This window comes from Zootoca vivipara, chromosome 3 (assembly GCF_965207765.1).
Source record: "Zootoca vivipara chromosome 3, rZooViv2.hap1.1, whole genome shotgun sequence".
Lineage (NCBI taxonomy): Eukaryota > Metazoa > Chordata > Lepidosauria > Squamata > Lacertidae > Zootoca > Zootoca vivipara.
In genome coordinates this window covers 63,102,852-63,125,046 of record NC_142586.1, presented here as the reverse complement: position 1 = coordinate 63,125,046, position 22,195 = coordinate 63,102,852, and the positions used below count along the sequence as shown (strand labels likewise).

General features: G+C 41.2%; 1 protein-coding gene across 2 annotated transcripts; it reads left to right on the top strand.

The window, feature by feature from the left end:
• Positions 1 to 2,030: 2,030 nt before the first annotated feature.
• Positions 2,031 to 20,314, top strand: KATNA1 (katanin catalytic subunit A1). Of its 2 annotated transcripts, XM_035108775.3 has the most exons (12): positions 2,031 to 2,129; positions 2,567 to 2,658; positions 10,741 to 10,914; positions 12,288 to 12,445; positions 12,798 to 12,981; positions 13,240 to 13,361; positions 15,495 to 15,600; positions 15,971 to 16,129; positions 17,322 to 17,448; positions 17,930 to 18,064; positions 18,562 to 18,688; positions 19,966 to 20,314. In XM_035108775.3, the coding sequence occupies exons 3-12, from the start codon at positions 10,744 to 10,746 to the stop codon at positions 20,162 to 20,164; spliced, it is 1,488 nt and encodes a 495-aa protein (XP_034964666.2). In that variant the 5' UTR covers positions 2,031 to 2,129; positions 2,567 to 2,658; positions 10,741 to 10,743; the 3' UTR covers positions 20,165 to 20,314. The 2 variants fall into 2 exon arrangements, with proteins under 2 accessions (XP_034964666.2, XP_088522386.1); XM_088666260.1 differs by lacking the exons at positions 2,031 to 2,129; positions 2,567 to 2,658 and having other exon boundaries at positions 10,816 to 10,914; positions 12,021 to 12,445.
• Positions 20,315 to 22,195: the final 1,881 nt, after the last annotated feature.

Genomic DNA, 22,195 nt, shown 5'->3' with positions numbered 1-22,195 from the left:
GCTGCTAATCATATATAATTTTATATTGATAAAAAAGTGTTGGTTTGGTCTTCCTCCTCTTTGTTGAATGGGGATATTGAAATCCTGTTCATTCAAATGTTATGCTGTATTTGTTTTTACTGGCCATGATTACCTGGCTCACAGAGCAATCCAAATCCTTAACAGGGAGCAACGGATGGATGGATCCATCAGCTCACCCAAAACCCTGCCACATGGGTGGTTTTTCATACATTTTTCCTTGCACTAGCGTTAGGCTTGTATAGCTGTTGGGGACCTACGGGTCTTTGGATTTCAGAGCCCCAATGCCTCTAATGTCCTGGGGTTTGGGGGGGGGGAGAGCTTCTCTGGGTACCAGCAGCAGTAGCTTCACACTTGCCCTCACAGAACTGAGCCACTGGTACCACGCAGCCCCAACCAGTGGTGCTCTTCATCAGCTGATAGGCCTGCACACCATCTGACATGAGATCCAGGGGTTAAGATTTTGCCCCCAGTTATTTATTGTATTTCTAAAGCTGCCCTCATGCCATGGGGTTCCTCGACAGTGTACAAATAGAGTATAAATCTTGCCATGTAATGGAATCCCAATTAATATAGGTATTTTGAAAACCACAGTTCATAAAACTGGTAATTTCTTCCCAACCTAGGTACAAAGATCCTACATATATCCTGTTGGTCTTTATTCTCTTTTTGTTTATTTTTTCACCCCCTATTGGTCTTTATTCTAAAGTAACATGAAGTAGCATTCCAAAGTACAAATATAATAAAATATAAAATCAAACCTAAAAAAAGTACACACTTTATGCTGCTTTTCTATACACACCTGAAAGTAAGCCCAGTTTTCCTCTGTGAGGTCTACTTATTGGTAGATGCTCTGCACTGTTGCATTGCAATGATACTGCAATTTGTGAAACGTATGAGGCTTTGCGAAATGCTGAGTGTAGCGTGATCCTACAGCTGTCAGTAAGGTAAGGTAAAAAGGTCTTTCCTTGGCTTTGCTAGCCTATACCACTAAGCCATGGAAGGAATCTCTACCCTCCACATGCCACCTCCCATCAGGCAGCAGAGCCTATGATCAAGGATAATGGAAGATACCAACCAAAACCTCTGGAGGACCCCTTCTCAAAATCATATAGCCTTTAATTTCAGGAAAATGGAAGGCAACACAAAACCTGATGCCTCAACGCCTTCCACATGCGGCGAGTCAGAAATATTTTGGGCAGCACATTGCAGGACAGTCTCAAAGATGTGCTCTCCCAAGCCCACATTCCCAGCATGTTCGCACTCCTGTTTCGGTGACGCCTGTGCTGACTTGGTCATATTCACAAAATGGAAGATGGCAGGATCCCCCCAGGGTCATAGTTACAGGCACCAACCAACCTGTTGGCAGACCAACTCTGCCTTACAAAGACGTCTGCAAGCATGACAGACAGGCTGGCAACATCAACCCTGCCCTGCAGATGACTGCAGTGCCTGAAGGCAGACAGGCAGTTCCAGCAGGCTACTTTCTACACACTTAGCCCGCTCTCTATCCAAATTCAGACGTGCAAGATGCCTTGTCATAGATAAAGGGCACATTCCAAGCAGGCAAGAAGGCTCGGGCGCCAAGCGGGGCCAGCGAGGGGTGAAGCGGCAGAATGAGGCTGTTGGCTGGGAAAGACCTCCGAGAAGGCATCTCGGCCTAGGGATCCTGACATGAAGAGTCCAGGGACCACCAGCACCCCTTCCCAAAGAGAGCGAGAAATGAAAGGCCGGCCGGATCCTTTTCCCTCGAGCAAGACCTGACCCCTCGAACACGAAACCAAACAATGTGGCGGGTGGAGAAGGGGAAAGAAAGTTAAAAAAAAAAGCGGGTAGAAGAGCCCGCCCAGCAGTGACGCCACGAGTTTTGATTGGAGGAAATGAACGAAGGAGGAAGGAATCCCACGCCACTCAAAGTACCGAGGGGAAAAAAGAAACGCCTGGTGGGCGGGGCGTAGGGACGTTAGGACGCCGTGGGGAGGGACTAGAGCTGGCGCCTGCGCGCTAGTGACAGTGCCTCCGCGCGGAGTGGGCGGGAGGCGGCGCTGAGATGAGTCGGGCCCTAGCGCCACCGCCGCCGCCGCCGTTACGGAGCTGAGCGCGCCGAAGAGGTGAGTGAGCGTCCGCTTCCCCCTTCCGCCAGCCTCGCCTCGGCCTCGCTTTCCCCGTCCGTTGAGCCCGGAGCGCCCCCTCCCTCTCCGCCCGCCTCCTTTGGCGTCTTCTCTGACACCCCCCCCCCACGATAGCATCCGGAGTGGGATGTCGCCCCCGGAGCGGCGTTGGCGGGAGGGCTTTGAATTGGCTTTACTGCTCAGCCTCTCCTCGTCCAGGAGGCCCGAAAAGAGGCTGGAGGGGAGGCGCCCGCATCCCCAGCTCCCGGTTTCCTGCGGCTCCAGATCCTGTTTCGCCTCCTCCTCCTCCTCCTCTTGCGCTCCCGATCCAGCCGCGAGCGCTCAATACCTTCTTTGCATTCCCTTCCCCCCGCCACCCGTGTGAGGCATCCCGCGGGTGACTGGAGAGCCCTTTGCCCAGTTATGTGTTCTCTTAGGATTTCAGGTGATGCGGGAGACGTCACTGTCAGGCTACTCGTCCTGCCATTCCTTGGACTGCTTTCCGGAGTAAACAACACCTGCTTTTGGAGTAAGTCAGTCTCTCTTTTTGTATGGTTGGGGGGGGGGGGCTTTTCCTTCCCTGTGCCATAGGAGTGGGATTCCCAGCAATTGGTGCTCAGAGACATACTGCCTTTGAAAGTGGAAGTCGAACCCCTGGCCATTGTAGCGAGTAGCCATTGAAAGCTTTATTCACCATGAATTAGTCTAGTCCACTTTTAAAGTTATCCAGGTTGGCGATGCTACCTCTCCTGTGAGTGAACTCCATAGCTAAACTATGTGCTGTGTGTGAAGAAGCCCTTTTTTTACCTGTCCTGAATCTTCCTGTATTCAACTTCATTGGATGTTCCCAAGTTCTAGTGTTATGAGAGAGAGGGAGGAAAAATTTTCTCTGTCTTCTAGTTCTAGTGTTATAGATTTGGGAGTCCCCCCCCCCGAATCCTAGAAATTAATAAATGGTAGTGTTATAAGAATAAAAACTGCTCCTTTCCCCTTATGGGGTACCCAGGAGCCCATATAGAGTCCTTTTAGAGGTTCTCTATCGGTAGGAGAAAATAACATAGACAAACCAGAGATTATTGAGAAGCAAAGCAGCTAGTAAGCCTCATCTTTATTAAAGTTGTTGCAGCAGGGTGCTCCCACACACACACAGGAGGGGGGGAGGGGCCTTGAGCACAGGTGTGCAAGCCTTTATATAGACATTTGAAGTTGCCCACCCTGGAGAACAAGACCACCCCCAGAAACATCATACATACACCACAGAAGAGATGTAGCTCAAGATTACCCCTAGATACATCATACCTACACTGGTGAAGGAAGAGGAGTGCAGGGGGAGCGCACCGCCCCCGGCAGCGCGATCCCAACGGGGTGCCATCGCGGCTGTCCCCCTGCCCTTGCTGGACGCCACGCCCCTACGGGCAGCGTGCCACGCCCCCAGGACACGTGCCAGCCCCACCCCAGCCTGCTCTCTGCCCCCCCTGCCCGAGCATGCGCCACTGCTTACATCACAGAAAAGGCAGTCTACAGCAGAAATCTGAGTGGGTTGTTTTTATCATGTCTGCCAGGTCACTTGTCTGTTAATGGTCACTTGACTGGATTACCTGGGGAGCCTGGCCATTCTTTTGTTATGATGTTGCAGTTTTCTGTGGGTTTCAGACATGTTGTTTACATATTTGTATGTGCTTGATTGGTACATTTATGAATATATATCTCTATGACCTTAAAATTATTATAACAGGTAGTATTTTGATGATTTGAGATGTGAAAGGAGAAATGCAAAATGCAGAGGAATTCCTGGGCTAGTCTATGCAAAGCAGGGCCATTAAGGAACAATAGAGAGCCATTCCTTTGCTACCATAATGATCTTTAGCATGGAAGTTGCCTATTTTCACTGCTGCTGCATGACTGCATTGCAGAATTCCTGAAAGATCAGGTGTGTAGTCTGGGTTACACCTTGAACCATCATTGCTACTGGAGGCATGGGTGGCCCCAGAGGCTAAGAGTGCCTTTTACTACGGTAGCTTTGACTGGTGCACCAGCCATAGCCATTCCCGGACAGGGCTAATCTATACACCATTAGCTTCCAGTTTGGATTATTGCAATGTGTTGTGCTTGATGCTGCTTTAGGAGCTGTGGCAAACTCAGTGGTTAGGTTGCTGAATGGTGCTGCCTACCATTGAGCATGTTACACTGGGGCAGGTTCAAGGTGCTATTGACGTATAAGACCCTAAACAACTTGGGGCCTGGTTACTTGAGGGAGCACCTTCTCTCATATCATCCTGTCTGTTAATAAAATATCAGGCCCTCCTAGTCATTCCATCACCTGCACACATGCATCGTGAAGCACCCAGGGGGAGATCTGTCTCTGGTGCAATGCCCAGCTCTTGAAATTCCCTCTTTCTGAAGTATGGCAGGTACCAACCTTGTGTTTTGGCATCTGTTTAATACCTACCACTTTTATCAAGCATTTTAAACACCTAGCTTTGAGTGAAATATTTTTCCACTGTTATTGTTACATTAATGCTTTGTGTTTTCTTAAAGAAATATAAGCTGCCCTGAAATTTGATAATAAGGATGGTATATAAATATTAGAAACAATTCTGATGTTTGTAGGAATAAATATTTCATTGTTTTGTTGTCGTCCTGTAGATAATAAACCCTGGGAGTGGAGAATTCAGTATCAGGATTGTGCATTATTACTGTTGTTGTTGCAAGTGAGCTAATGTAAAATGATTACTCGGGGTCTGCTCCTGAAGGTTGCAAGAATGGGCATTTGGTCTGGATAAAATTATTGCATCTATGTTGGAATTTTCTGGGTTTTCAATCTTTTGCCCTCCAGATGTTGGGCTACAGCTGCATCACTCCTGACATTTGGTTATGATGGCGGAGGTGTAGTCCAACAATATCTAGGGGACACCTCTTTGGTTATCCCTGGTTCAGTGGAAGGTCATCTTCCCAGTTACATGGGAAGTGGAAAGGAAGAGTTTGAGCTTGAGGCTTGCGATGGTTTGTGTAAGTCCCCCTAAACTAGCGGTCACCTTGGTTTTTAGACACCTTGTTTTTTAGACCCAAGAGAGAACATCCACACTCTTCACTTTTCCAAAGGATCTGGGTATAACTGTTGTGGTTAAGGCAGTAGTGCTAAGCAGAATAGGGTGAAGCTTCACTTTTTATCTTTCAGCACTTGGGTCATTGCTTATTACTGAGAGGGTCCGCAGAGGCAGTGGGGAGGTTGGCCCTGCCCCAACAACCACTACTGGACTAACGTGTTTTTTAAAAGATGCAAAGAGGCATATACATTTCTAAGTGAAGGCACCCAGACTCTAAAAGCTAGAAACATTGTAATCAAAATGTTGTTATTTAGTCCATATTTTATTTTTGTTATTATATGTAACCAATTAATGGCAACAAAGTGTTCTGGTTCTATTATGTACATGAGCATAATAAACAATCTTCAAACAGGTCAAAACTGTAGCAAGCTGTAATATGACAACAAGCATTTTCTCTTAATTTCAGTGTTCTCTCAAAATTAATATTGGTGGGACTTTGACTTTGGGTAGATTGTGCCCATAATGCTCTGGTTTTCTAGAGTAAAAAAATGAACAAAGTAACATGCGTATCAGAGGGGATGAAGGTAACAATGTTTTTGTCTATCCCTGTTATCCATTTACAAATAACTTTTCAAAATTAACTGTGAAACTATAGCAGATGGCAGAATTCTGAATTGTCATTTCAGAAGCAACACTCTCCTTATGTAGTATTGATCAGTGCCGGATCTACAAGTTTTGACACAGGATGCAAAAGTCTGTACTGCCACCCATTCTCCCTAAAGACCAGGGTGGATAAAAATCAATGATTTTTTTTAAAAAAATCAAAAAAATCGGATTTTTTTGATTTAAATCGGATTTTTTTGATTTAAATCGATTTTTTTGATTTAAATTGATTTTTTTAAAATAAAATGCTTTTTGAGGAAAATATATTACCATCCAAAGGTTATTCCATCATGAAATAAAGATTAGTTTTTTAATTATGTAGAATAAGGTTGTATATGTTTAATTTTTTGGGTAAATAAATTCCATTAATCCATTCACAATGTCATGCTCTTCCAGAGGTTTTTGTAAGATTATTGGGCAGTTTCTCTGCCTACAAGATGATATCACAGATGCTTGGTTTACTTTAGCAGTTCTCAAAACTGAATTTGACTCAACAGAGATCACATGCCTCTTCTTCACAGCAAAAATGTTATAACATGAACAGAGTTGAGAGAAAAGACCTTAATCCTATTGTTCTACAAACCTATGAATACAGAAACAACCCCTTTAGTGCTAAGTTTCAAGAAGTTCAGTGAATAGAACAGAAACAATATTTTTCTGATTGTTTGGAGTGGACAGTATTTAAGTTTTTCATGTGTAGGCTGGGCTGACAGTCTAAATTTCTTAAAATATATATATTTTGTTTTTGTTTAGCCAAATTAGTTAACAAGCATGGATGTTTGTTTAAGCAAATAACATATGCTGTAATGTTATTGTTTCAGTTGAATAAATCTATTTAAATTGTTATTATTAAGGTAATGATTATTTTTCTCCTTCCTAAGTACAACAGTAAAGTTGTCCAAATATGAATGATTAACCTATTAAACTGGGGATAAAAAACTAATATGAAAAGTTGTTATTCTAAAAATCTTCATCTACTTGCATATTAAAGTTATACCAGCAAGAATTGGTGGAGTCTCCTTCTTTGGAGGTCTTTAAGCAGAGGCTTGACAGGCATATGTCAAGAATGCTTTGATGGTGTTTTCTGCTTGGCAGGGGGTTGGACTGGATGGCCCTTGTGGTCTCTTCCAACTCTATGATTCTATGATTCTATGAATTAGTCTTTATGTAGAAAACTATGATTTAAATCAAGCCTTACTGACTAGTGATTTAAATCGTGATTTAAATCGTGATTTAAATCAGTTTGATTTAAATCAAATCCACCCTGCTAAAGACAAATGTGTTAAAAAGGCCTCATATAGGTTGGTGGGTTAAGTCAAGGAAAGGGAGCTTTGAAAAGGAGTTACCAGTTTCCTTTATACTGCGTTGTCAGTTTAAAGTGTGATTAAAAGCAAAATTTAATAATAATAATAATAATAATAATAATAATAATAATAATAATAATGTGTATAGTTTAGTAGCCAGGACCATCCAACACAGGAAATCAAGTTACATACACTTCTGTCCTCTTGGATTTATGAAGCTGTCAGTGTTCCCAATTTGCCCACACACAGGTTACTAACTAAAGCATAATGGGGGGGCCAGTATATAGGGGACTGCCTGCAAGGGGGCCACCCTCCTGGTTTGCTCTGCCCAGGGTTCATGTGCTTGCCCTGCTTGGTGCAGTGGGTACTAGGAAGCAGGAGGTGACTGGAAGGGAAAGGAGGCAGAGGCGCTTATCTGGATCCATCTCCTGTGGCGGGGTGTGTACCCTGATGACATTTACAGAAAGCTGAGGATCAGGGGTGGGAGAAAAAAGGAGGCATTTGATTACAGCACATCTGTGGGTGCTGCCCTGGGTATTTCTGGCAAGGAGGCAGAGGGGGTGCAGCTGCATCTGTGGTGGTGAAGTGGAAGGAAGAAGAAAACAAGGAGGGCTGCCCATCTGTCTGCCTTGGGACCTGCTGCGTCCTGGAACAAGGGCTGCCAGGCAACAGTGAGCCTAGGCAAGACAGAAAAGGCAGGGGAGGTTCTGGGCTCCGCTGTTGTTGGTGCTGCTGCCACTCTTGGATTGTCTGGCTGCTGTTTGCCTTCTGCTGCCAGCCCAACAGACCAGACCCAATGTTGGGATCTCCGGCAGAGTGAAGTGAGAGGCTCCTCCCTCCCATTTCGCTCCTTTCAGTGTTGATATGTGTGTGTGTTGAACCCAGTAATTTTGCAGCCCCCGTAATGTGCCATCCAGGGGCACTTGCCCGCTTTGTCCCCACATCCGATCCGGCCCAAGTATTGTTTTTGGAGAGATTCATTTAGCAGCAGAGCACACACGCACTTGCGTGCGCGCACACAGAGATCTTTGGAAGCTGAGCTTCTGTTAGTGCTGTTGTTAAAGTTACAAGTCTTGGAAACTGCTTTGAAGTTTTTAGTGTACAACTTGTGTGAGAAAACATGCTTCCAAGATTTCAGCAAGCTTTCGCATAGATGTTTAGGATGGGTAAGAATGGTTCTCATACCTGATACACCTGTTTGCTAGTATGAGCTGATGACTAAACTAGTTTGAAATTACAAGTTTAGCAAGATGATGAGAACAATTAAGCAAGTAATGGCAAGTCATAAAGGAGATTTGGTTTTTTTGGATTCCAGAGTTTAAAAGCATATTACAGTTCAGTTTTTGCAGTAAAGCACGAGAGATAAGAGTGCTCTGAAAAGTAATACTGGTAGGCAGTCAAAAAAGAAAGGAAGCAGATAATACTGAATGAAACTGTAGTAATGGTAAGCAAGGAGAAAACCAGAGGAAGAGTATTTCAAATGAGAGAGCACTGTACACAACGTAAATCCCATTAAAGAGCCACATACTAAACAAAGCAATGTATTTTAGCATTAATTTAAGTGTGGTTGGTATCTTAAATGAAATTGTTTTGTTAAACTTTTTTTAAAACTTAAGACACTTAAAATCAGCTTAATATTTTTTTTAAAAAAATCTAAAAGCAGTGTACAAAACTATCAAAACATAAAAATCAAAATTATATACCAATATCATAAAATAAAATTATAAAAATTACATGGTGATCAGTAGAATGTACAGCTAATAGCTGTTTATCAGGTCAATGTAGTAGTTTGGGCCTCTGTGTTATCGGCAGGGGAAGCTGCAAACTTGCTGCCCCGCCCTGCACTACTTACTGCCAGTTATGTCAGTGTGTTTTGAGTTTCTATTAATATAAGTTCTGTAGCCAGAAATGTTATCTATAACTAGTTTCAACGTGTAGCTCTGAATGGATTGCATACTAAATCTCATAGCAACACTTGACGTAGTGAAATGTGTTTTAAAAGGATAAAGCAGAGAGCTTTTACCAGCTTCAGTGACAGTCATTCCCTGAATTTTTAATCTTGTGTTATCTACAAACAAGCAGAAATCAAAAGAGTAAAATTGCCACTAAACACAAAATGCTGCAGAAATGATCCTGCATTTGTTTATAAGTGTAATTCTATCCTAAATCCCTCTTCCATGGATAACCAGATTAATTTACTTAGAACAAAATGCAGAACATGAAATGTAACATTTATGGCTGCTTATTTAAGTCTCACCAGAACAATGATCTTTTATGAATGAGCCATTAAGATACATTAGGTTTTCTAAGGGTGAACTCTTGGAATGCTGGGAGTAGATTCTAACTAACTCAATGGCACTTGCTGCTGAATAGGCTTGTATAGAATTGCACTGTCAGGCACACAGCACTTCTGAAGTGATATAAAGAGAGAACTTTAAATAATAATTAAGAAATCACAATTTGGTTGGGCAGCTACAGTGTGTCTTCTTTCATCAGCCTTCCTCCTGTTGAACGCATTTCTGTAATACATATGGGCAGTCCAGGATATTTAATGTATTCTGAGAAAAAAACCATATTTTTTCTTAGAGTATTTGGCTTTAATGGAGCATCTTCTGCCCATCATAGTTCTCTCATGTACTTATATGCTTTTAAAAGCCTTTGGGCACTCTGTGGACTCAGCTATACAGCTGCAAATAAAACGTTTAAGTGCAATATACGATGTGACACTATATGGCAGTGTTGAACCTTATGGAAAATTCAATGTATTTTTAAAAATACATTATTATTATTATTTTTAAAAAAAGCGTTTTCAGAATGTTTTTTATGTGTGTGTGTAGATTGCACGTGTGTCTCCCAGCCATACCGTGAAATGCCAGGGATTAAATTTAGGACTTCTGTATGCAAGTCAGGTGCTTTAACACTGGTAGGGGAAATCTTTCAGATTCTGAATTTGAATAATACAAAGCAATGAAACTGGGACTGGAGGAGAAGCCATCCGTCTGGTTGCTATATACCATAGAATTTAATTCTTCAGTTTTGTTGTTGTTGTTGTTTAGTCATTTAGTCGTGTCCGACTCTTCGTGACCCCATGGACCATAGCACGCCAGGCACTCCTGTATTCCACTGCCTCCCGCAGTTTGGTCAAACTCATGTTCGTAGCTTCGAGAACACTGTCCAACCATCTCATCCTCTGTCGTCCCCTTCTCCTAGTGCCCTCAATCTTTCCCAGCATCAGGGTCTTCAGTTTATGTTATAGTTATTCACAATTAACAATCTAATGTAAATTATGACAAATCTACAGACTATGTGCATCTTCTATCATTATTAAAAGTATAGTTCTTTGGAGATGAAACTGTTTGAACATGCTGTAACTATGTATTGAGTAATAATAGATTCAAAGGTCTTTGAGAGAGTTGGCTTTATGACAAAATGTAACTGTTCTGTAGTACTAAGACTATTTCACATAATGTATGAAAAATTGAAATACATCATGATGATCTTTCCATTCTTACACATTTCCAGCTTACACATTTGACAGGTTTTCTTTATAGTCCAGCTGTTGTATATTCCAATTGCTGCATTTTTTCCCCTCCCCAGCTTATGTTGACCATGAGTCTTGTCATGATAAGTGAGAATGTGAAGCTGGCCCGTGAGTATGCCTTGCTGGGAAATTATGACTCTGCAATGGTCTATTACCAGGGAGTACTTGACCAAATGAATAAATACCTCTCTTCTGTCAAAGACACATACCTCCAGCAGAAATGGCAACAGGTGGGTCATCTTTTTCCATTGATTGGGTTCTTATTTACACTTAATTCATAAGGTCCTTGGCTTTTAAAAAAATTGCTTGATAATAATTTGCTTACAGCAGATCGATTAAATTTTATAAGCATGCACATTTCTAAAACCTCCTCTTGGTGAATTCATAATTTACACTTACTAAAGAAAAGCTGCTACTAATTGTTAGAGAAAAGGGCACCTTTAATTTCTAAGTTTCCTATTGTTTTAATAATAAAAAGCCCAAAAATAAACTCAGTACTGATTAAAATCTGATTCCGGTGTCTTCTCAAAAGCAAGTCTTATATTGAATTCAATGGGGTTTTCTCCTAGGTATGTGGCGTTTGGATTTGCAGCTTTAGTTGATTAATCTAAAATTTACTGCTCTGTTGAATTGTCTTAATTAATCACTGTCATGTGAACATCTGAGCCCTTCGTTTTTCAAAAACACAACTTTATGCACACGAAATGTGATCTTTCTGGCATATCATGGTTCTTTCATGTGAATGATCATCTGAAATTTCCCGTCAGAGAATTTGCTCCTGCCGTGCTGGGAGCTGTATTCTCTCTCAGTACTAGAGGTATGTTCCAAAGGCACATGATGCAGCAACCTTGCTGAGATCAATGCTTGGATGGGAGGCCACATGGAAATCCTACATATGCCTCTGGAATATAAATATGTAAAGTGGGATATAAATAGAATAATAGTTCATCATTATGACTTGCTTATTTAGTACTGGAATATCTTGCAGTAGCCCAAGTAACCTTGAAAGGCCTACAGTAAACACCGGTGTGAGGGCTTCTGTGGTGCATTACCACGCCTGCTATGAAATTACAGAAGTCTGTTCTGGAATAACCCCTTTAAAGGGCACCAAGCATATGGGCGATCCTTAAGAGTAGCTATCACAGACAAGTAATACTGTACCTTTAATATGGAATGGTACATGCAAATGAACTTCCAAGTTAATTAGCATAATTTTGCAAACAGTACAAAGTTTTATTCTCTGGAATGAATTTTAGTGTAAAAAAGTTTGAATGCAAGATCCATTGAAAGAAAAGTCAGGCATATAATGGTGCATTTGTTCCCTATTTTGGTGCAGGATTTGGGAATCTTTGGTGGACCGGGTCCTCTAAAGTAACACATTTATCTTGAAAACTTCCAAATGGCCCCTTCATCCAAAATAAAGATAAAAATAAAAGACTGATACAACATCAAAACAAACAATTGAAGAAAATCAAAGTAAACAATTGAAGTTAAACATCTCTTGCACATCTAATGGAGCCCTAGAAATTTTCTAAAGTGACATATGCTTAGCTACGGACACGTTTCTACCTGTTAAAGCTATACTTTTCATGTTTTCAATCAGGTTAGGCAGGAGATAAGTGTAGAAGCAAAGCACGTGAAGGATATCATGAAAACACTAGAAAGCTTTAAATTAGACAGCACGCCTTTGAAAGCTGCACAGCAAGAATTACCGGCTCATGATGGAGAAGTTTGGTCCCTGCCTGTACCTGCCGAGCGTAGGTAAGAGACACCGAGAGTGTAAAGTGGATCAGGGAAGCCCAAAACATTACATTTAAATGTCTGTAAGGCCCACACACTGGTTCCAGTTCCTAAGTCGGGGGGGGGGAGCATGCTGCGCTGTCCCCCATAAATATACCTTAGCAGCCCACATGGAGCCTCAGCACAGACCTTGTCGGGGGGTGGAGGATTCCTAAGATCTGTTGCCCCATAATGTAAACTAGTCAGATCCTCATAGGTCCAAACAAAATGCTTATGCACTTTTCCATATGTTGAAAGCTGCTTTAGTTTAGCTTTGATGATAAATATCTCTGCATGTTTACAGTTTTCTCTTTTACATTTTCTAACTAACCAGAAGTTCACCAGGAGCCAGGAAACGTCAGTCTGCTCATTGCAGTGATTACAGGAGCCAAAATAATCGAGCGAGTGCAGCGCCTAAAGTCTCCAGCCGTCCCTCCTCCCGAAGCTCTAACGATAAAGGCAAAATAATCCGTGGCCGGGAAAAGAAGGAGCCGCAGAATAAAATGAAAGAAGAAAAAGTAAGTGTCTAAAATGTGAATTAGCTACCCTGCACTTGGGGACGATTTTAATAGTTCCACCCAGTGCCATATTTCCATCTTGAATTTGCATTATTCTGGTATGGATGTAAGCTGTGTAGACTATGCCCACTTTTGCCTACAGGACCATTGCTTCTATTATAATTAAGCGGGCATTATGCCAGGTATAGTGATTCAATGTGTGGACAATTTTAAAATAACAAATGTAGGTTTGATATGCAAACTGTGTTTGTAATGCAGAATAAGCCCTCATCTGACATTTCAGAATCGGAGCCAAAGAGATTTGATAGCACTGGATACGACAAAGACTTAGTAGAAGCTTTGGAAAAAGACATCATTTCGCAAAATCCCAATGTTCGATGGTAAGTGTAACCAATCTCTGTAATTTTTTTTACTTGGGAAGTATGTGTGTAAGCTCAATCCTTTAAAGAGGGCAATGCTAATGCTTGGTTAAAAATTAAATTTAATCTGACAACAGATTGTAGGTCTTCCATTAATAAACTTTTTCATTCATTTTACGGCAAGATACTAAATTCAAGGAATTACGTGTATCAGGCCTAGCTCAGTGCTACATATTGTCCACTGTGACCTGCCACCATATTTGCATCGTTTGGCTGAATCTAGCACAAGGCTTCTATAGAGGGGATATCACCACATCATACCTACTGTGTACACAACTAGATACTATATCACAACATCAGTGGTCTGAAAGAATAATAATCATACCCTTTAACTAATGCTGCTAATTCCTTGCTTAGAAGCAATCCTGTTGCCACATAGCCAGCTGAGTAGCCATTAACAGAATTGGTTGGCATCCTGTATTTGCTGTGAACAGGATGTAGTTTTAGTGGCTGAAGTGTACATGACTACTGACCCAATGTGGGATAGTCAACAGTTAAGAGTTGCTAATTATCTGAATTAACATTTTTCTCCTTTGTGTATACATGAGGCAGGAATGTTATAAAATGAGCTTAACATACAGTGGTGCCTCGCTTAACGAATGCCCTGTTTAATGAAATTGCCACTTAACGAAAGGTGTTTTCTAGTGGAGGTTGCCTCGCTAGGCTCGCTAGGAGGTTTCCCATAGGAATGCATTGAAATTCAATTAATGCGTTCCTATGGGCAAAAAAAATTTTTTAAAAAAATTCAATGCATTCCTATGGGATTCGCTAGACGAATTTTTCGTTATAAGAAAAGACCCGTGGAATGAATTAAATTCGTCTAGCGAGGCACCACTGTATACACTTGCACCAAGAATCCCTGGAAAAGATGACCAGTTTGTCTCAACAGAATTTTTCTTAGAATATTACATGAGCCAGTTTTAAGTGAGGGTAGGAGAATGAGTTTGTGCATCTTAAAATTACAGCTTGTGTAGTCTGTGTTTGCACCTGTTCCAATGCCTGAAAGGGAAGAAAAGAACTCTCTTCTGACTTAGAGAAGCAAATTGCCTGCTTTCCTTGGTCTTTACTTGCCATATACAACCAATGGATTGATTTCTGTTTCTATTCTGAAGAAGTGTGCATGCACACGAAAGCTCATACCAAAATATAAACCTAGTTGGTCTTTAAGGTGCTACTGAAGGAATTTTTTTATTTTATTCTGAACCTGTACTTTAAAAGCAAATTCCTTCATACTGAAACACTTCATTCTTACTAAATCCTGGGGAATGTGCCCTGCTGAGTAAACTTGAATAAAATTAGGCTACTTGTGCCCAAAGAAAGGGCTGGCACTTACTGTACAGAATAATGTTTCTCCATAACGTAGAATGTAAGGGTAGTGATTGTTTGTTATTGAATTTATATTTTGAAACTCTCCAGAGGAGGAGGAGGTTTGGGGGGCTGCAGAGGGAGGGAGAATTGCTGGAAACAGCCAGCCTGCTCAGTCTGCTAATATATTTCTTCTGTCAGCAGTGGGACACCCACTGAATACCTAACTTTCTGTGATTTTTGACATTTTGAATATTCATAATTTGTATAACAAATACATGTATTTACTGTATAAAGCTTGACCTCTAGTCAATTTTACCCTTGGTTTATATATAAAATCCTATTTTGGTGTGTTAAAAAGTCAAAATTTAACTGAATGTGATGCCTGCATTCAGAGAGCATTTTAAACCAGGTTACTTTAAGGGATGATAAATATTACTGAAATGTTTAAATGAAAAAACACCTGAACTTTTTATATTAAAAACAACTTTATGATAGACTTCCATGTGAAAGAACATTTTGTACAAACAACAAGTGTGTTGATGTATTGATAGTTTTCTCCTGGAACAGAATTACAGAGCATGCAAATGTACTTGGAACAGAATGCTGACACCTGGGAGCAGACAGAATTCAAATGGGAAACTATTTATTTGATATTCTTCTGTAAAGAGTCATAGAAGGTTTCAGCTGCAGATAGGAATGCATCTTTTAGAAGCTAACCCAAGCTTACTGTACGACTGTGATAGGGACTCTTAAACAGAACAGTAATTAATTTCTTTTCTTAAACAGGGATGATATAGCTGACTTAGTGGAAGCTAAAAAGTTGCTCAAGGAAGCGGTGGTTTTACCCATGTGGATGCCAGAATTCTTTAAGGGGATTAGAAGGCCTTGGAAGGTAAAATCATGCAATTTACTTTTGAATAATGTTTTCATATGTCCTGATTGGGTACAATTTTAATAAGAGAAAATGATGAGTTAGTATTACCTAAAATCTGAAAGCAATTATTGTATGGCTAAAATTTCTCACATTTTAGCAATAGAGCAAAATATAATATATCACAATTCCACTGAATGCAATAAACAAGTTATGTAAGAATGCATGCTGTTCTGATCCTCAAAGCTAGTATACCATTTTCTTAAACATGATATTAAAGCACATTTGGAGAAAAGGAAGTTCTAAAGCAATTTCCAATGGAAAATGTGTTCTAGATAGCTCAAATAAGAAATTTCTGAACTTTTTTTTAAACTTACTTTCTTTTACATAGGGTGTTTTGATGGTTGGTCCTCCTGGCACTGGAAAAACGCTGCTTGCAAAAGCTGTAGCTACTGAATGCAAGACAACCTTTTTCAACATATCATCATCAACACTTACTTCAAAATACAGAGGAGAATCTGAAAAACTTGTTCGACTTCTATTTGAAATGGTGACTTTAGAGTTCACTGTTGGTTCTTTGATATATATTTTGGATGAATAATAGTTTATAGAATATGCAGGTGTTTCAAACACCTGGCTACTCGTCTGAAATTTATATTTAAGCTTTTTCAGACTTCTAGTTGTACAGCAGCTCAAGGACATGCATGCTTTGTATGTAATGGTTGTTATGTCACATTGGTCGGTTTCTGCTAGTTGAGCAGGCCTGACCAGCGTTGGGCTATCGTGGACAAGATTCCTTGTACTGTCATAATTATATTTTAACACAGTACTGCAATGGGCTATTATCCTTTACCAGACAAGCATGATGCAGTTGCATCACAAAGTGTGTGTCTGCCTCATTCCCACACTACCCCTCTCCATTAAAGTCTTACAGGTTGCTTTGCCACTTAGCAGTGAATTGCATAGTACCACCTCCCTTGGTTTCATACCATTCAAGTTAATGTATAACTTCTATTACTTTTTTAATGAATCTAGATTCAGGTAGGTAGCCATGTTGGTCTGACGCAGTAAAAAAAAAATGAAAAATTGTCCAGTAGCACCTTAGAAACCAACTAAGTTTGTTCTGGATATAAGCTTTCATGTGCATGTATACTTCTTCAGATACGTATCTTCGGTGTCTGAACAAGTGTGCATGCACACGAAAGCTTATACCGAGAGTTGGTCTCTAAGGTGCTACTGGACAATTTTTATTATTTTTTTAATGAAGCACTCCGAAGCCCGCTTGCACACTGCCCAGAATGTTATTTGAAAGTTTGTTGGGTCACTGGATGTTGGATTAATGCTTAACATTTGGCCGTGCTGGCTAGGAATGATGGCAGTTGAAGTCCAATGTCTGGGAACCCAAGATTGTTGCTTCAGGGGTGGACTTTGGTAACATGGTGCCCTGAGCAAAGGCAAAATCTGGCATCGTCCCCCTCCCCCAAAAAAACATTGAGTAGGTGCCCATATAAATGTGTGATGATGATGATGCACCCCCTCAGTTCGGCAACCTGTGGGGAGGGGGGAACCACCCGGATCACCCCAAATCCTTTGCTGGTTGCTGACTTGAGAGGGGGAAACCAGTTATATGGACTTTCAAGGTTATATGCCATGTTTTTTTGTGAAGTAAGTTGTTAAGCATAGCCCAGCAGTACTTCTGGTGATTTAAGTTCAATTGATGTTCCTTCATCTTGTCTCTCCAGGCTCGATTCTATGCACCAACAACAATATTTATAGATGAAATAGATTCTATCTGTAGTCGCAGAGGAACTTCTGAGGAGCATGAAGCCAGCCGAAGGGTGAAGGCAGAATTACTCGTGCAGATGGATGGTAAATAAGCTCAGTTCACATTGTGTTAAAGAGATGTGGAGCTCAAAGTAGGAACTTTGATGTGACATTATACTAGCAACACTGTACTAATATTTCTGCTTTGGATCAGAAATTATGTATGGCTGTTTAAAGTAGTAGCTTTGTGCTATATGTGTATCGTGTGGATGTAGCCGCTGTCTGAATTACTATGGTTGTGGAATCATTGAACAGTCTTAATTTTGGAGACCAGTGGATAGACTTCTGAAAAGTGTTTTCCCTCTTTACAGAGCTCAGTAGTTCTGCTCCTGTTTTTCTTTTTTAGTAATTAAATGCAGCAGCAGGGGGAGCTGCTACAATAGCCAAGAGACACTTTGTTCAAATTGTTAAGTGCAAATCTGTTGCCATTTATGCAGGTGATTGAAATTCACATTGGCTTTAAATTTGGATAGCTTCCAGAATTTTGTGACCTCCCCATATAACTTCTTCTTTCCTTCTGATTTAGGTGTTGGAGGGGCTTCTGAAAATGATGACCCTTCTAAAATGGTTATGGTACTAGCTGCTACTAATTTTCCATGGGATATTGATGAGGCCTTACGACGACGGCTGGAGAAGAGAATTTATATTCCTTTACCATCAGGTAGAACAACTTCATTTTAGGGGAAACCAACCTTTTTATTTATCCTGAATTTTGAATTCTGAACTTGAATTTGGTATAGGAGGACTGTATTGGGAAATAGGGGTTATGCTTCCAAGTGGCCTCCGGGGAAAATACTCCCCCAAGAAGTAGAATCCCAGATTTGTGCCTTCTTCTATGGAAGGGACAGAAATGCAATAGAGGCTCCACAGCTGCCAGTCTTCCCTCCCAGTGTTCCCTTCTCCCCTGGGAAGTCCCCTGAACCTCCAGAACTGGAATTAGGATGGCAGTTTGGGTTGCAGTGAAAATCATTTCCCTTCCTTGGTAGATTGTTGCTTGTAAACTTTGGCACACAAGATTCTCGGGTGGCAAAAAGCAGAACTAAGTGCATGTTTAGGAACCCATTTTTGAAAGCCTCAGCATTTTGTGAAAGCTAGTAACTATACTATGTGGTTCAAACTATTTATACTGTTACTTTTTTAAAAAATGTTCCGCTTTAGCCAAAGGTAGAGAAGAACTTCTAAGAATAAGCCTGAAAGAGTTGGAACTTGCTGATGATGTTGACCTTGCCAATATAGCACAAAATATGGAAGGCTATTCCGGGGCTGACATTACTAATGTGTGCAGGTACGTTAAAACTATAACACTTCTAAAATAATTAAGGCCTGTTTTAAGCATACCTACTTTGAATGAATTTGAATGAATAAATTTGAATGAATAATCATTTAATTGGGGCTTCTATTGGAATCCAGAATTTGTTTATGAAAATACATTAATGTTGCCACTGTTGTCCACTGGCTTACTGCTGCTTTGATTAAATATATATATACAGTATACTTCCCAGCCAGGCAGTCTTTATTCTTCTCCCTCTTCATTCTCCTCTAGTTCAAGGAAAGCAGACAGATTCAACTTATTTGTCTGCTTTCCTTGAACTTTGGGAATGACAGGTTTGTATACCTTTTCCCCCAGTCCCCATTCTCTGCCACATGATGAGTTTTTTCCTTCTTGGTGCACACTTCTCTCATGTATTGTTCCTCTCCACTCTACATTTTGTTTTATCCTTTTTCTCTGGGCATATTCACTTTTTCCTCATCCACATAAGTTACCTTCTCTTATTTCTTCCGCTCCCCTCTGCTCCCTCTCCATTATTATTTTTCCTGCCTCAGTAAATCTTTTCTCTAACCCCTAACCTGTCTCAACTGCACTACTTGTGCCTTTTTTGGTAGGTGAATCCACTCAGCCCTTGCAAAATAAAGAGAGGAGGGTAACGCCCATATCAGCCCCTCCAAAATGACTCCACACCCCTTCTGTGTTCTATTAGCCCAGCCAGGGTCACTGTTTGAAATACCTATATTCCTGTCTTCCCATTGAAGGCAGTTTTGATATTTGACAGAGCTGTAGCTCAATGGTAAAGCATCTGCTCTGAATGCATAAATTCCTAGGTTGGGAATATCCCTTACCTGAAATCCTAGTGAGCCACTGCCAGTCAGTGTAGACAATACTGAGCTGGATGGACCAATGCTCTGACTCCATATAAGGCAACTTCCTGGATTCTTGTGACATTTTGCTAAAGGGAGATACCAAAAATGTGTAGCAGTTTCTATGAATATACAAAGGATAAGAGAAAAGAACAATAAAAAGGAGTGTCTGTAAGCTGGGGTTTCGAGCTGGGTCTCAGATTCCAAATTACTGCAATAGATTTATGTTATCTACTGAACTGTTATTAATCCACTGTTGTAGAAGTCCTCATATGTATTTCCAATTGTGTGCTGAAGGTCAAACTTTACAAGCGGTCTCTTTGATATTATAAGCATGTCAGTGTTCATCTACAGCTACTATTAGCCATTTACCTAGGACCAGTGGCATTGTGTATTCTCATTAAGTCCAATCTTGGATACCAACAGGGATGCTTCACTGATGGCTATGAGAAGGCGTATTGAAGGCCTGACACCAGAAGAAATCCGAAATCTTTCTAGAGATGAAATGCACATGCCAACCACAATGGAAGATTTTGAAATGGCTTTAAAGAAAGTTTCAAAGTCAGTCTCTGCTGCGGACATTGAAAAATATGAGAAATGGATATTCGAATTTGGATCATGCTAAGCCTTCCTACCTTGAGATATCTGCCTTAAGTCTTCAAACAATTCCAGAAGTAATTAAAAAGTAGTGCAACAGGGCACTGAGTACTATTTTTAACTTTTGTAATTACAGTTAACAGCAATATCCTTAATAAAGTTAGTTTTTTAAACTGCAGCTCATTTTTTTACCTCTTGCAGTTGTCCCTTCTGGTCTCTGCACAAGGTATTTGCATGTAAACTAGCCTTACTTCCATCTATGCACCCAACTAATGCAATAGTATTAGTTGGGAAGTGTTATGGGTACCTATTTACAGATAACAGGGTGAAAACTGTTTGACATAGATCCACAGTTTCAATTTTTTATATTCAAATAGAGTAAGCTTGTTCTTCTGTTGTTTGCTTACACTTATGATAAGTAAAAGTGAGCCACCTGAGCCTCAAGCGACAGCAAAGGATCCAAAATAACACCCAAGCTACATACCTGCTCCTTCAGAGTATGTAAACCCATCAAGAACAGGCGATCTCCCATCCATCCAGTCCAGGGAACCACTCACTAACAGTACCTTAATTCTGTAACTTTAGCAATACAGTGGTACCTCGGATTGCGAACGCAAACCATTCCGCCGAGGCGTTCACTCGCAGAGGCATTCGCTTGCTGAAGGCATGCTTCTGTGCATGTGCAAAGCACCGATAGAGCACTTCTGCACATACACGAGCTGCGCAGATCGCGTCTGTGCATCTGATGCCGCGGACCTGGATGTAAACACTTCCAGGTCCACGGTGTTCGTAAACGGAGGTTCCACTGTAAGGAATTCCATAAACATTCAATGGGAATCAATGCTAGGTGGTGCTGGGAAACATGAATGGCACAAGGAGAATTCACAGGAGAAAACCAATGGCAATATATAAAGGGTAACATGGTGCTGGTAAGAAAATAAATATTTTGCCTTGTCTCACACTTTGCTCTGGAGACCTTATTCACCAAGCAGCAGTAGTGTTTCAGTATTATGAATATGTAGTGCTTTGTGTTCTAGCATGGCAGTTATTTCGAAAACGGAGGTCAAAGTATTTAAGTAGTACTTTTCGATATAAAATATTTGAAGCCATTCTTTTCACGTGAAGTCATAGGCTTGATAGCCACATGAACCTGCCCTCATGCTGCGATCACCCTGGGTTCTCCCATCTCCAAAGCTAATGCAGGTAGCAGCTAGGATATGGGCTTTTTCAGTTGCTGCATCCTCTGATATCTTTCTGGCCCCAAGCAAATATATTTTTTATTTCCCCAGGCCTTTTAGCTTTCATGTTACAAAGGCATTTATGTGCCATCTTTCAGCTGTAGAAAGAGCCCCCAAAGTAACATTTGATCATTCCGTTGTATTCAGTGCTGTTGCTTGGCTGAAGGTAAGGCTTCCAGCAGCAGAATGAGGAGCAAATCAATTTCCCTCCCTCTCTCCTCCAAATCTGGTCTGGAAACTCCCCAACCCTCCAGACTAACTTAGGAGGGATGTGCAGGGGAAGAGATGCTGCTTCCCTCCCTATTTTGCTGACAGACTCCTTATGGTCAGCTGAGCAACACTCCTCAACACAATCCTAAAGGTAAAGGTACCCCTGGCCGTTAGGTCCAGTGGCGGACGAGTCGGGGGTTGCGTGTTCATCTCGCTTTACTGGCCGAGGGAGCCGGTGTTTGTCTGCAGACAGCTTCCGGGTCATGTGGCCAGCATGACTAAGCCGCTTCTGGCGAACCAGAGCAGCACACGGAAACGCCGTTTACCTTCCCACCTACGGTATTTATCTACTTGCACTTTGATGTGCTTTTGAACTGCTAGGTGGGCAGGAGCTGGGACTGAGCAACAGGAGCTCACCCTGTCACGGGGATTCAAACTGCCGACCTTCTGATCTAGACTCTAGGCTCAGTGGTTTAGATCACAGCCACACCTGCGTCCCTTCAACACAATCCTAAAGCTTTTTAAATCTGTGATTGGGTCTTTTATCTGCTGCTGAGAATTTATTTTACGTTGCTGCTTTCCTCACCTCTAAGCAGTTAAAAAAAATTGCT

Coding starts and splice junctions, on each gene's coding strand:
- KATNA1 (XM_035108775.3), top strand. CDS start 10,744: ATGTTGACCATGAGTCTTGTCATGATAAGTGAGAATGTGAAGCTGGCC. Junction 12,446..12,797: donor CCTGTACCTGCCGAGCGTAG/GTAAGAGACACC, acceptor CTAACTAACCAG/AAGTTCACCAGGAGCCAGGA. Junction 17,449..17,929: donor ATTACTCGTGCAGATGGATG/GTAAATAAGCTC, acceptor CTTCTGATTTAG/GTGTTGGAGGGGCTTCTGAA.